Source organism: Achroia grisella, unplaced genomic scaffold, assembly GCF_030625045.1.
Source record: "Achroia grisella isolate CSIRO2021 unplaced genomic scaffold, CSIRO_AGI_Agris_v1 utg660, whole genome shotgun sequence".
NCBI lineage: Eukaryota > Metazoa > Arthropoda > Insecta > Lepidoptera > Pyralidae > Achroia > Achroia grisella.
Genome location: NW_026712984.1, coordinates 1,495,761 through 1,512,583, shown reverse-complemented (window position 1 = coordinate 1,512,583; position 16,823 = coordinate 1,495,761). Strand labels below are relative to the sequence as shown.

The following is a 16,823-nucleotide window of genomic DNA, read 5'->3' as shown; positions in this document are numbered from 1 at the left end:
ATAAAAGTATCTCCACTTTACAGTATATTACACAAAAAGGTTCGAGAATTACCATGCTCTGTTAAGGAATAGTTTCTAAGGAAAAATCAGACATTTCTGTTATTGCAAACCACTAAACTATTACCAGTGAGCGAGTCATATGCTTGTTTCCACTACTATATGAAATTTATACAGGTATCATTGGCTACAACGTTTCAAAGTCTTAGACACAATGATTTAACAATCATAAACGCTATGTCAAAATTTCGTTAGCGACTACCTCGAATATTACACACAGTAGTCTGTTATGACTACTTGTATCGATGAATGTGGTGGAAGCAAAAGTTCTATTTTAATTGGAATATTTTCCATTGTTTCTGCGTAACCCAATGTGACTGGCATAACGTATACTTGTATTTCAATAACCCATTTATGTGTACATGTTTTCGTTTGGAAGAAATTGCTAACAAGACTAATATTATCAGTAAGAACAAAATAACGTTAATATGCTCATTAACACAATTTTGTAACAGAAAATATGTATTATACATATTTTGTTTTCAGTACAGGTGCACTCAATGCCGATTCACGAAGTTGGTGTTGATTTAATCAAGGCGACATGAGTACGACATGAGGACGGTGAATACGATTACTGGTGACTCGATCGTAAACGCGTACTTTTTTTATATTACTAGTGAATTTTGTATATATAGTCTCTGTTACTCAAGAATACTAAACTGTCTTTCATATAGAGACAAAATGTTCTCAAATTAATCATACGGGTCCGGAGTTTACTTTACTCATAGTAAATGCAGTTCGGTCTCTTTGTAATATTACTATAGGTACAAATAGAGAGAGCATACATTAGGAAATCATAAAATGCGATAGTAATGATTACAAGACAATTCTTCATTTGAAAATTCAATTATTAATGTAAAAGAAAAACAAAGAAATTCTTCATAATAATGAAATTAGACAACAAACCAGATCTAAATTAAATTTCACAAACATCTAACGATATAGTGCTATAAGACACGCTATCTTAGTAAATAATTCATGATGTACAAGTGGTTTCTAGTAAGATTTGCATATTGGTAATTATTTTGTTAGTGTTGATTAAAACTTGTATCTCTCTTTAAATTCATGCTAAGGGGCTAAATAAAAAAATTTAATTAATCGAACTTCAAATTTATTTTTACTACACAACAAGTAATGGCCACGAGAAGTAATTCCACAAGTACAGATATATCATGAACAAAATTTATTATACTAAATAAAAAGTAAATTTTGATTTAGAAGTCGGTTCTAATTATCTAGAAGTCTCCAGATAAATATTTAACCGTTGATGAATTACCCAGTATGGTTTTAATTACACATGATATTATTGTTGCACGAAGTTTATATATGTACTTTTAAGAACAATGTCTTCAACATAAAGACAACACAGTGTACATTATTAATATTAATAATTAACGGGTTCTTACCACGGTTACTTATTTATTTAAGCGCGATTAAATTTCCTGTATTGGAGGCGTAAACAAGACGTGATTCTTTAAATGCGATTAAATAGAACACTAATAAAAAGGAGTCCTCAAAAAGGGCGTTGACTATTAAATAACACTTACTAAGGTTTCTTAATAGTCAATGTTGATGTGACATTCTTAATATTAGAATTAGAATTGTGTACAGGTAAATATTTAACATTATTAAAAAGGTAATACCATCTATGTACGCTTTTTTATCTCGACAGATTAATCTTAAATGCTTTTAATACATATTTTTAATTTAGAAGACAGATAAACTCTTACATATTTATTTTTGAGATTAAGTACAAAGATAAATATTTGGTTTTGCACTTTGATGTGTTATTGCAGATTCTTTTGAAAGAAATTAAGTATGTATGAATCATAATCATCATACACTATTTTTCATTTTATAACTAATATTATTTCGTGTGAGGAATCAAACTTGCGACTGTTGGATGCGGTATGCTAAACTGCTAGACCACCGAGGTCGTTAATATTTTGTTTGGAATAATATTTCGTTGTGTTACACGACAAATGGCATCACCTATATTTTTAAACAGACGAAATGCCTACAGATGATGACGTATTATTATTGCGTGTGTAGATATTAATAATGTATACGTTATTTGGGTAAAGTTTAACATTTAACATAGTTTCATTTTTTATTATAACAGATAAGATCTACTTAAGTGGGGTGAGCATGTCAAGGTCGGTAAGGTCTTATATTACTTTAAGAGTGTATGACAAAGGATTTTCTCGGTTTGCAACATTATCACTTGTTACCTGGAATGGTAAATTGTCAGTTTATCATCATCATTTTTTATATCACGGAGATAAAGTTTTTAGGTGATCCGTGGTTTCCGATTCTTTGCCACTTCTGTCGTGTCATACATTTACAGCCTGTAACTTTACTACCACTAAAGAAACATTTTATAATAATTTTGTTTATTTATTATTATGTCAGCTAACATACTTACTTATCTATAGATAAATTATTAGTGCTTGTAGATACTTTGATAACAAGTGCATTAACAATTTAGTTAGTCGGCAAGTGTGTCATGTATTTAGTATTATCATGGTTATATTGATTAGTAGGTATTACTATAAACGGAATGACAACCTCAGGGTCATTGTCAACTAGTTGTTTATATTAAAATGATCGTACATGAAAAAATTGTAGGTCGAGAAAGAATTGATATGAATACACCTCTTTTTCTTCAATAAATAGACGAGTAAATAATAAAGTACACTCTAGTAAATTGTTTATTTTTAAAGATAAATTAAGTATTAGATCTGTGTTCATCGACTTTTCAGCACATCAAAGTATGTATATTTTCAATGTATATTTCATAAGTATTTTATTTACTTGATTATGTATTGTATTTGAGAATTCAGGACGTACCAATCAAAACATCAGGAAAATCTAATTAATATAACGGCGAGCAACAAATTTAAATTATGACATTTTCTGATACCTGTTTAATTTATTATAATGTATGTTGCATTTTGCATTCATTTTCCTCCTGTTCTATTTTGGAAACAAGTCTAAAATAGTAAGCGGCAATAACAACTTTAATACATTTGTTCACTGATTTATAATGAAATCTACACAAATATCAAAATATTGAATAACATTTACCAGTATATGAAATATTTAACAATACAGACACAAGCAAACGAAATCTACAACATTAGAATGACGCAGTATGAAATGTAGATGAAACGTAGGTATATTTCTAAACGCTACACAATACACTTTTCAGTATGCAGTCTGAAAAGTCGAGGTCGAACGCATAGGTTTTCGTGATATAATAGAATATATTGGAAGGAGAAACAACTCTACCTAAGAGAATTGATACGACTTCTTGTGTGAACTGTGAAGACATGAGAAATACAAGTTACGAAAGTAAATGAAGCACAAGTTCTGTATTAAGATAAATCTTGTAAAGAGATTTTAAGAGTTCTGGAGTGGATACAGACAAACAAAATACAGTAATCAAGAACAACAAACAAATAAAAAAAATTAGAAATTAAAAATTAAGAAAAGTAGATACATATGTGTTTATGTTTGCTACAATCAAATGTGATTAAAATAGTAATTGTATTACTACTTTATAAGATACTAAAATCTAATAACTACTAAGAATTTCCAATAATCCAGTATTGCATTTTTATGCTATTTCACAAATTTCGTCATTGCTGGCATGCGCTCTGTTATGATAGAGATATTCAGTGGATTACGTAAGTATACAGTTGTAAATATAATTTATTTCGTTCCGATTGCAGTTGCACGTTACATACAAACTGTTACTTAGCAACAATACTTATTTTAAATGTGATGGATTATACTTTTTCTACTTCATTCAATGTGCCTAATATGTTATCATTGACTGTAGTATTGTTGCTGTTATTAACAACTGTCATTTCGATTAGCATTTCGTATTGTGTTTTAGTATACAGTAGAGGGGCATTACGTACACATTTCCATAATCAATATATTTGCCTTCTATAACATGCCAAGCGAATTAATTCAATATCAATAAAACAGTATTGCATTAATTGTTACGAATATTCGTTTTAAACATCTTATCCACTCAGCACAACTAATACCTGTGTTGAAATATATTTGTTTTGGTTAACTGCTACTTACTACTATTTCAGATATCGAAACATTTCAAACTTTGTACATTTGATTGCACATAAGAATGTTTTAATCAAGACCTGACTGACTGAAGTTATTATTTTTAATCGCAAATAGTTAACATAACTTGTCGGCAACCCACTGAAAGTGGAAAATGTTGTAAGTACAACTAGACGTGTTTTTAAAAACCGGTAATAATTATATTCATTGAAGTTTAATTTCTGTGATATTTCACCACTGAATTTTGATTAAGGTGAACTATCAAAGAAAATGCATAAAGATTATATAATTCTATTGATAAATCGATTTATTTATTTATTGTCTAAAGATAAATACATATAATCCACCATGAAGATAATAATTAGAAATGCAATGAATATATTTAGGTACAGCGTATTGAACAGAATAATTTTAAATATCGTTTATTTAAAACCTTCTTTCATTAGTTTTTATTGCAATGCGAAAAAAAGCAAACAAAAACAACACTGGCACCATACACTTTAGCACATCGAAAATCGTAATTCCAAATTCAAGTTTGGTCGCGTATCGCATTCGCCGTATGCGTCGATCGCCGGCAATCGTTCGCGGGCTACTAAAAAACGGACGACGCTCGTCATCGTATCAAATTGTTATAATGCTATTGCTATCTAGTGTTCACGATATACGATTCATTGCAGCGATGACGTAATTTCTCCACTTTTCCAATATCTTTCATCTGTGGCTATAATTTTTTTACATTTCCAATCATCAATATTACGCATACGTTCGTTTTACGAACCTTGGTTTAGGTATCTTGTCTTTACTGTTATTGATAATGTATCTGTCATTTACTATTGCAATTTGTGATTTCTAGAAATCTACTAAATTTTTGCTTACATTTAAATACCTTTGTACAATCCTAACACGTTAATTTCCGATGTACAAGAGGTACTAGTTTATGTACATTGTCATTGAAATTCATATTGCCAAAACTATTTTACTATTTCCTTCTAAATGTGAAACTATAATGCTTGTTTGTCTTTTACGGGTATAAGTGCCTTAGTAGAATATTAAACAATAGTTGACACGCGCAACTTTGTCTGCGTCTAATTTTCCCCGTTTTCATGACCTTCATTGCAGCTCCGCTCCAATTGGTCATAGCGTGATGTTCTATAACTTATAGTGTTCCTACATAAATGGACTATCCAACACTAAACATATTTTTTAAATCGCTTCAGTGGTACCAGATATTAGCCCAAACGTTCAAACTCACAAACATTACCTCCATATAATATTAGTTTTTTATCAACGTTTTCATTATTCTTATTCGTTAATTTAATTAAGTATACATGTTTAAAACTGTTGTTTATAATATGTAATAGAAACCAACTTATTTTACAAAACACTCGACCAGTATTACTAAAGTTTTCCGCTTTATGATTAAGGCCAAAGGAAGGTCGTTTAGGAAATAAATGTAGACTAGAATACTATATTTGGGTAACATTGGGAATTTAGTGACAGGAGAGAGTAAACTTTGTCACGCACATTTGTATGTATGTGACGTAAAATGTTCTAAATATCTAGTGTAAGTCCTTCAAACATGCGATCTGATCTGTTAGCATATTTACAATTCCAGTTAAATAAAAAAAAAAATGCCACATTAATTTGCAACGAAACTGAACAAAAGGAAGATGTTTTAAAACTTCTAGTTCCACTTGTTGGGACAATTGCGCTTGATAATATTTCTTTAGCTTACGCCTCTGAATCTCTCTAGTCTGAGCTTTGTCAGATCATGTCTTACCAGCGAAGTGGCCTAAATTGTCTTTCCACCTTCGTTATCGACCGTCGTCTACTACGATATCGGTGCCCATCACTTTGTGCCCTTTGATTAATTAAGAACTGTATTAACCAACAGTATAAATTTCCAATATATATTTTTATGACTGAAACATTTCTTATCAAATAGTCTGCATGTGTTGAAATTGTTACTTATAAACACTCAATTGTTTTAGTATACGTCATTGTTCTGATAAATGTATAAGCACTCCCTTGTTTTAGGTGATAGTTACTTTGTTTGACTTTGTATGACCCTGTTGTTAAATTATAATTTGTTGATAACACAAGACATCAAAATTAAGTAGTTCAAGAAACATAAAGATAATTTTAGACTACAATAGATTAATAATAATCTCTATTACTTTAATTTAATATTAAGGAGGACATTCGGAAATCAGATTCAAAGCATGGGTGGGCTTTTTTCATCGATACGTCCAATTTTGTTTTTTTAATTCTGTGCCATGTTTGTACGTCGCAGGAATTTAAATTTATTTCCGTAAAGAATTATATGAATCAATATTGCAATGATTATTCTTGTAAACCTTGACACTATGACCGTGATGTCGTACATTACGTCACCTCTGATACGATTTATTATTAGCTCAGCTATTTCCTCTAGCAAATATGCGTAATTTAAATTTAAACGGACAAATGGACAGTTTTGGAAGAAGCGATACTTATCTTCGTAGCTTTATTTATTGCAATGCATTTGTTAATCTAATTTGATGGTGATAATAATACTAAGATTTTACTTATCAATTTACAAATCTTATTCTGTTTACTTGATAACATTCAAATTGTTCGTCTGTGATATGACAGTCTCAAAGAGATGGATCGATTTCAATTCTATTTATTATAGGTAATTTAATTAATATACTTATTTTCTAGAATTTATTCCATAAAACCAAATATCTTTTTTAAATGATTTTAACAAAATTTTCTATAAGAACCATAAAAATAATAAAATTGGCGAATATATAGGCATAACACTATATATACTTACTCATATTGACACCTTACCATTTATAACTTACTATTAATTTAAAAGTTTGTAAAAATATTGCTCAATGTTTATATTATTTTAGTAATTAAAATGAATCTTCCAACAATTAAAACCCCGAGTTTTAATAGAATCCTATTTAACGGTTTAATTTTTTGTAAGCCAATGAGGTAAGTCATGATAAATCCATCCTCACGTTTGTTATTTTGCCCATTAATTGCTCCCCAGACAGAATTACGTCAGCTCTAAAATTTATAAGTATTATCTGTGACAGTATCGCTGTATAAACCTATCTGTTAGAAAACGCCATCTTGTTTAGGTTCTTAGTTAGTTTTTGTCCACTGAATGACGCTGCTTTGTTTGTCCAACTTCCTTTGACAAAAATGGAAATGTTGTGTTCTGGTACATAATTCAAATTGGAAAAACTAGTAGGTATATACGTATTACCTAAATAAGTAAGTTGCATTATAGCAGCAAATAGATTAAAATATTCGATAAATTAATGTATACATTCTGAAGTTGACTATTTTTGTGTGAACAAATATTGTTTTAACATTGTAATGTATTTTGATGAATAATTTTTTAATTAAATTTAAACAATATTTGGTAGCACTTAGTATAAGCCTCTATGCATTTGTTTATAAAATTAAATTAATAATTTATTGCACAAAAGTATTGAAGTAACATATTTCGCTTCAAAATTTTATCCAAACTACAACCGAAAAATAAACATTTTTTAGCAGTTGGGTAATGAATAAAGAAATGTGCGAAAGATACGACCTTACGAAGTCATGATGGAATATTGAGGAAACGGGCTAATGAAATAAGCAAAGGAACATTTTTTGTGCACAAACTTAGAGTCATTGACATCGCTTTGCAGCAATTTTCGGTATTCATTGCCTTTGTGCAATCTATAAATATTGCAAAGATATTTTATTTACTGCTGAAATTCTAAATTAATATTATCAAAAAAGGAAAGATTTTTTTTAATTGTAATGAATAGACACTCAAAAATTTATTGTTTCTATACAGATACCGATTATAACAATTCTTTCACAGGTTATAAATAACATGAGCTGTTTATATTAAAAAATAAAAAAGATCTTTACAATAATTGCATCTGTGTGAAGCCGAAGAGAGTCGCTAGTAGTAGACATAGATCTTTTAAGTCTTTCATAAATGAATGCTCTTAAAACTTACGCGAACCAATGTTTAACAACATTTATATTTAAATAATTACTTAAATGCCCATACAGACTGGCCTGTGTTCAATCTAAGTTATCTGGAACCCTTCAGAAGCGTTTGTACTTTAAATTGATATCGTTGAGAGTTCTGCGGAACAAACTACGGTTTAATGGTTTCCAGATGTTGTTTATCTAAATCGCTCCAAACTTATTAGTCTCGTTTTAAATCGCTCGATAATAATACTAAGATTCCGATGATTCGTATATTTAAACAAGTTTCAAAGGAGACAAAGATTAACCAGTATCTAATAATTTATTCCAATCTCAAATAATCATGTCTACAGACTACTTGAGAGGCATAAATCAGGGAATTAATATTTGAAATCTAAATTAATATTTGGATATGGAGGTGTCTACTAGCAACTAGGCTACTACTTTGTTCCCGTGTCCACGGTTTACCGGGAGACAAATAGAAATATACTTTACTAGCATTAGACAGTAATTTAAGTATTAGGCAATAAAAATGATACAATAGTATTCACACATTCTTTTAAATAAAAATGAAAAATGTATGAAAGAAAAGAACATAACAGTAAAGATATAATAACAATTAACAAAATACATTTATAAGACGTTTTTGTAATAATGAGGATACTATTAGCACGAGACATATATAACCTTTTTATGCTGGTCAACAGACGAAGTTGCAGGAAAAAACTAGTACAAGAATAAACCTCATTCAAGCTGTATCCTAAAAAGCTTGAGAAACCAAACTTAATGTTTGTAGATAATGACGAAATCATGAAATAATCATTGCCATATACAGGCACACGTTACGACCTACGCGGCAAAGTTTAATGCTGTAAGCAGTGTGGGTAGACAATAAACGACTCTAATTATGTGGCTTGCAATGAGAAAATAATTCCTAGACGCAAATGTCTATGATCATAAACGAGCTTTTTTTGTTGATGCTTTATTTTGTTTATGTGTTTTTTGGAACTATTCTAATGCTGTTTGGCCGCAACTTCAAGCTTAAAGGCGTATCCGTCATGCAAGATTAGGGCCTCAACCATCACATACGTCCTTTCGCGGAATCCATTTGGAATCTCTCAGGATCTCTTGGAAACCAAAGACTAAGTGACTTACTCACATTGTCATCCTATCATCGTATATCGTTAGCGCAGACGACTACACCATTATTAGCAATCAAATATAAACCTAAATACTCACATTATAGCATGTATTAACGTAATATATAGAGATTTCATTCTCATGTCTTCACATAAAATACTCGATTACCATAACTCGTTACAGCCTTCTACAAGGTCCGGTCGTTAGTGACACAACAATGACATCACTATGCGTGAATTAGGTAAATATGGCGCGCGACCGTTTGTCAGGCGAGGCTGTATTCCTCCTGTGATGAAAGAATTGAGCACACAGTGTTGCCTATCTTAAAATCAATTTATTCCAAATTTTGTGAAAAATTTGAAGAAAAATTCCCTAATAAAGAAATCTGTATCATGATGATCATTTTTTACTGACGTGTTTGTGACAATGATGACCTTTTTTAGGCCGCCTTGCCTATATTTCTTGTTTGTTTTAGAGAAAAAGCTATTCTTGTTTTTTTATACCTATATGAACGCCAAAATGCGTCTAACTTTATTCCCTTACACATCTAATTTCCCTAAAATTGGGGGGAACATTTTCCATCAGGTAACACTGCTAGCGTAGTATGGGAATTGTGTAGAGTTCTCTTGATTTTTTAAACATCAAAAAACTCAATGAAAGTATATTTTTAGTAACGTCTCTGTGATTACGATACTGTTGTAGATTTATTAATGAATTCGGTCTTAAGTATTGTTGCACTGAAGTCATTGATTGCTTGGTTTTTTAATAAGTTTGTACCTACTTTCAACTAAAGATGTTAAATGTAGAGTTTTCATACTTTACAAAATAAATAATCATAAGAATTTATTGTTTCTATACAGATACCTGTTAATTTATTAGCCGATATTACATCAATTGCATATAAAATGCCTTATTTTATTGCTTGTTGATGTACTCTATCTCTTATTGCTAATACAATAAGACTTTTTAGTAAGCTACCACTAGCAGGTCAGTTGCAATATATTTTTTGATTACTGAAATAACAAGTACAATGAACCAGTTAAGGAGTGATGCAAGACTGCAATGCATTTGACATTTTATTGTGACTTCTATTGACTCATATAATACCGGAGACTAAAATAATTTAATTCATAAAATCTATTACACAAAAGCATCTAATAGTATGTATTTATAGGCGATAAAATGTTTTATCATTATTGTCCGATCGGAACGGCAATGGCCATCAAATAGCCACTTAAATATTGCGCGAATATGTATTACTCGTTTCAATTCTAGTGATGTGAACTTTACAATAAAATTCTCATTAATATTATCAGCATATTCTATTGACCTAAACCAAAATTAGAAATAAAAAGAGGCACTACTAGTTGTAAAAATGTAATAATTACAATGTCATTTAAACAATTTTTTTCTTAGTCTTTTGTTTAAAATTATACATTGAATTAATTATAGAATTTTAATTGTTTATAAGACAACCAATAGTGCCCCTTGCGTTTTCGATCAACCATACCAACTAGATAACTTATCACAAATTAAAACACAATTCACACATAGTGATTATTCAAAAATAAAATAAAATCGTTATAAAAATCATAATGTTAACGGAATGTTCTAACTTAAACCTCCTTCGCAAATAAGAAAGTACAAGTTTCTTTACAAGGAGAAATCAAATCAAAGAATCCATCTGTCATTAGCTTGATTATTTTATCACAATGTAACAGGATATCTAGTAGTATAGTTGATCAATGCTTTTAGTAAAAAAAAACACTTACCAACGTAACAATGTCTCCTGGATTGGCGGCAGCGATTCTCCTCAATCTTTCATACAGCAAATCAAGTAGTCTCTGGTGTTTAGCGTTTATATCATCCAATTCCTTCGCGACGGCCTCAGCTCCCGTCGGCAGTTTCTCAGGGTCCGGACTTAGGCCCCTACTTCGCAGTCTTTCAGCCATCTCCACATCAGCTTGCCGCCGCAGTTGCTTCATCTCCAATGAAGGATGTACCTCGTCGCAAAGCCATTCGGCGTACCGCTGGCATCTCGAGGAGTGTATCTATTTCGAGTTAGGTTCGAAGCGGGTTACGTTTTAAATGTTAGTGCCTTTACAAACTGTTTTTTTTTTAAGATTTATTGTTAGAAATTATGTTTGATCTAAGAATGGCCATAACCAAAATGGCCATAGGTTTACAAAAGTTACAAAAATGTATCGATTTATTAAATATAAAAAAACAGTTTGCTTGCTATAAGTAGATTAATCAAATTAGATTCATTTCAGCCAATCAAATTCCTTGCACACATTTTATTTCTTTATGTAAAAACTAAACATTCATACCGTGGCAAAGGCATTCATCATACTGCCATTCTAATAATTCTTCGTACTGGCAAACAAAATAAAGTCCAGTTTTATGATATCCCAGAGCGAATCATGCTGGAAGAATGTATATATGCCTATATTTATAAAAGATTTATATAAGCGTGCCACGAAGTGCGTGTGCTTTTTGATAAAGTCCGAAAAAATCCCAATTCTCGTGCATTTTAAACGCTCCCGAAGCAAACGTAATATTTATATTTCACCAATATAATAAACTGCCTATGTCCTGAGTTTCACATACCTTTTAAATAAAAATAAAAAGTGGGCATTTCATCCCCCCCCCACCCTCAACCCACTTCATTGAATCAACTCACCCGCCCGCAAAATTACTAACTTTTAGCTTTACGTTTAATTTTAATCTTTTTGCTCTGACCTTAGTGGTCGTAGTATAACATATATTACTCTGAATTATGATTTTTTTTTTAATTCTACTTCTAGTTCCAGACAAGTGTGTTAAAAAAACTATTCTCAATATAAGAATAGTTTAATGTAAACACATTATAAAGTCGACGTATACAAATAAATACCTACTTAAAAATAATTTCTAAAAATGACAGCACGAAGGTGTTCCTAATGATTTTTTTTATTATTATTAATGGCGCCAACCAAACTTGTACGCCAAAACAAATCATGCAAAGCTATATGGCGGAACAATGAACTTAGCATATTTAGAATACAGTATGCGTCTATATAAGTCACTGGTTACACATAAGAAATTAATTTGAATTTCAAATTGGTAATGTGGCAAAATGGACTGTAGGTTTGCAAATACTACAAGAAAAATATAACTTCACGACTGTTATATCAAATCGGGTAGTCAGAAGCATTATTATCGTTATGCTAAACTCAACACTTGATATCACTCACCACATTTCCTGGGTATATTTAAATTCAACAATTCCGCAGGGTCTATAGCCGTCTCTCGGAAAAAAATTGGTTTGTTATCCGTGTTTCAATACATACAAATAACAAACAAAGTTTTTTTCATGTAAATCAGATTTGAACTCACGACCTTTGGAGTCTAAATCGGAGTAGTCAACCACTTATTGTCAACTCTCCCTAACAACAAAATTTGCAAATCTATTTCTTATTTAGTCACAATATATAGAGCAGTAATATCTTGCTTTTCTTATGAAAACTATTCAATCACACAAACATCCCACATTCAAATATTTATTATGTTAGTAAAATATTTTATTTTTTTATTTTAGTATAGATTATGACTTATGCTTTTGTTATAATAAAACGCAGAAGCGTTATTTTTTTAATACGTGCTCGCGAAAGCAGTATTCATGCAAGAGAAAACATGCTACAGACGAATAAAGAACCGCTGCAAATCATAAGGGACCAAGAAGTACCCGAAGATAGAAACAAACGACCAAGCGAAGTCGAGGTGATGGGACATAACGAAACGCTGGACTAAACGAGACCCTTTCAGAAACTTTCATAACACATCACCTAACTTTAATAATGGCATTGTGAGAAACAATGTTTCTAATTATAAAATAGGATTACGTATAAATACTAATATTGTTAAATTATCCTAATATCGTTAACCTTAAAGTTCAATTTTAAATTAAAAAACATGATTATGAATGAAAAAAAATATTGACATTTAAAATTAAACTTTGCCGTAACAAACATTAAGATAATATCCTCAAACGAATGTGTATTCCTCAAAATGCCACAGAATAAACAAATTCCTAATGTGTTTATTAGTGTACTGATAATTACCTTCGCCTCTCTTATGAACCTTCCACCGTCCACGTTAACTTTTTCAATCTTTGGAGTCCTCTCAACCACGCTTGTGAGTAGATTCTGTAAATTAACCACAAGACACCCACAATTTTAGAATTAGTTTGTGCAAATAAAAATGAACTCTATTAACAATATTGTTACGGTTTATAAAGACATGCTATTTGTCCATTTAACATATAGGTTTATATCTTTTTAAAAAAGTGATAAGACTTAATTCATGCATGTGTATGAGACATATAATAAAATGTTCTTATAATTGTTTTTAGAATTTGGGTTAGAATTTATCATTATCATTTATCATTAGATTATTTCATGCAATTTATAAATCTGATAAGATAAATAACTGTAGTATCATCAGTTTTATTAAACATCTTAATTTATACATGCAATAAAACCGTATACGTATCTCCTAAACCGTTTTAGAAATAATAATTAAAATAATTTTATTATGAAACGTAACATGCAAATATAAGTGAATACTGACTACAACTGCAATACTATACCAATGCAAAACGACAACTTTGTTAGAGACAATACTGGAAGACCATGGACATTCAATCTCTGCTAAAATACTTTTTACAATATTCCACCTACTGTTAGGATAGGTAATATTTAAATTAGGAATTCCATAAAATTCGATATTCAAATTGTTCCTAATAGGAACGAAATAAGAGCCCAACTCATAAATACACAAAGTTCAGAGCTATAAAAAAACAAGCCATCAACATATTAAAAAATATAAGGCAAAGACTGTAACTTTGATTCTACATTTTTTTGTTGGGTTAAGTAACTCACCCTAGTTGGTTCGAACTGCTCCTTAGGTCGAATTTCGATTGGTGGTTGATTCTTGAGCTTGGCAAAGCTGTCGTCAATCCATTCAGCTTCCTTCTCCAGGCCAGCGTTGTAGTTGCGCAGTAGTTGGTATGCTGCTTCACAACTTCTCAGTCTAAACGTAATACAAATATAATATATAAGAGATGAATGCATTATTAGATTCAATATGAAAATTATAGTAAACGAAAGGAATATATATTCCAATAGGCGCAATTCAAATGAGGGCGGCGCCAATTGAACTATAGTCGCATACAATAAATTAATAAGTACACAAGTAGACAATCACAATGCTACACCGCTTGGACTTTTTATGTGATAATGTGACTGAGCTCCGCCCAGAAATTTTATGAAATTGCGTTTTTTTAAAAGAATAGACTTAAACTTGAAAACTAAAACAAAATATTTTTATGTAACAAACGTTATATTAAACTAAAATTACTATAATAATGTTACTTTAGACATAAGATGTTACCTCTCAGCGAGTTGATTGCAAACGCTGTTCCATCTATTATTCAGGTGTGAGATCTCCTTGTCCAGACGTTCCAGGTCTATGTGTTTGCCAGATCTCGGGAGCGAGGAGTGTGGTAACGCCGCTCTAGAACTTTCTACGAGACGCCTACAGTTTTCAGCGTCATCATTCATCTGGTCGATTTGTATCTGCTGTTTGGAGACTGCTACTTGCATACGGAGCAGGTCTTCGTGTATCTGTTGACATGTCATAACATGTTTATCTGTATTTTTAAATGGTAAATAAGCTGACGCTTCATCCGATGGTAAGTGGTAACCGTTGCCTACATATACGCACCGTATCCTGGACATAATGTTATCATGATACAACTCATATATTATGTCAATAAGATGTTATGTCTCTTACCCTGTAATTCCACTGCGTTATAGAAGAGAAAGAATTACTCACACAGAAGAAGACCTACAACTCTACCTTGGTAATTGTTCTATTTGTTAAAAATTGGTCATTGTTTATACCGGAAGAATACTTGCGAAGTTTCCCGTATATATATTAATCAAATTTTGCTCCAAAAGCACATTAAATAAAAAAAATGTATATGTAACTGAGTTTTATTACTAGATTTGACAAGCAATCTGTATGGTGTAGTATTTTTAGTGCAAATGTATGCTTGAAAGACAGTATTAACCATCGCATTTAATAAAATTAGGGCTTTACTGTTTTTGTTGTGTTACTTGAACATTTTGTAGATCTAATAACAGTGACCATCAAATGATTTTTTTCCGAAATTTATGCATTACAACAAACTGTTACACTGTTACAGATTATATTGAATTTTGTACTAATTACAACTAGATAAGAATCATTATGGTTTTTATTTCCGTTTCTATAAGCTAAATGGACAGTTGTAGATGTACTATATTTTTATTTATTGTTGAAGCAGTTGTACTTACGTCTTTAAGTAGTTCAACATCGTTGGGCAGGTCACTGAACTGTGCCAACTTGATCTCAAACTCTGATATAGTTTGATGATTCTCTTCCATACTGCTCACCACAATCTCCACGAATTTTAGCCTGGAAAATATTGTTTTATATATTTTTGGTTAATTCCTGGAGGATTTGCCTTGAAGCTAACTGCCATGATTACATGTTTTTTGTTTATGTATTTGGCATACAAGCTGATAAGCAAAGAAGCCACTGATCATGTATATATGCGACTGTTTACCACATACCACCAAGTAGGCCGTCACTTGGTGACATGTGTCTTAACAGTCGCCTATATACATGAACAGTAATACAAACATCACGTTATTATGTCACACCCTGACAGATTAATAATTCAGAATGGTAACGCAAGAACGCAAGCTATTCTGGAGGTCTAAGATATGTCACGCCTGTCTCTTATCCTCAACCCTGGCAGAGCTCTGCCAGGGTTAATAAAAATAACCAAAATTAGTCTACAAAAATCGTGAATTGTATTCACAAATATCTTTATTTTTTTAATTACTTTTCCTGTATAACATAAAAGTACATAAATTACCTTTCGACAAACAATTGGCTCTTCGACTGCATGTCATTCCATTTGCCCATGACTTTGTCCAGATTTTTCTTCATGGCCGGGGTCTTTAGAGCGATGCCTTGTGAAAGAAGATTTTTTTTACAAATACAATTATATAAAATAACAATATTTATATTTACAATAACGTGATTAGTGGTATTATGTTAGCTATTTAATACATTCGATGGTATCGAGTTCGATCCCGTATGTTAAAACTATTGATATTCATATGTATAACCAATTGTCTAATATTTTTTTTTATATATTTATCCTCAAGGTAGGTTCTATAGGAATTCTCATATGATCCTTAAACAAGAGTGCTCATTGTATGTAGTTCAGTACGAGTTCAGTATGAACAGAATTATTTATTTTCATTTATAAACGGGATAAAAAGAATATTTGCCATAATATTTAAAAATATAATTAATAGTATTCAGATTACTAAAATGTACATTCAACTAAAAAAAATAGGTCAGACGTTAATCGAATTTACGCCATTTTTTAAAAAAAATATTAAAACTGGTTAACACACGGAAAAAAATTGTAATAAGACCAATAAAAA

General features: G+C 31.0%; 1 protein-coding gene across 1 annotated transcript in view; it reads right to left on the bottom strand.

The window, feature by feature from the left end:
- The window catches only part of LOC131849896 (uncharacterized), a 152,174-nt gene that overhangs the window by 85,318 nt on the left and 50,033 nt on the right, over positions 1-16,823 (bottom strand). The window contains exons 20-25 of the mRNA XM_059200034.1: positions 16,244-16,340; positions 15,657-15,777; positions 14,710-14,942; positions 14,199-14,349; positions 13,380-13,463; positions 11,049-11,327 (exon numbers count right to left, since the gene is read on the bottom strand). Coding sequence (XP_059056017.1) covers positions 11,049-11,327; positions 13,380-13,463; positions 14,199-14,349; positions 14,710-14,942; positions 15,657-15,777; positions 16,244-16,340 — 965 coding nt within the window. The remainder of the gene's footprint in view (positions 1-11,048; positions 11,328-13,379; positions 13,464-14,198; positions 14,350-14,709; positions 14,943-15,656; positions 15,778-16,243; positions 16,341-16,823) is intronic.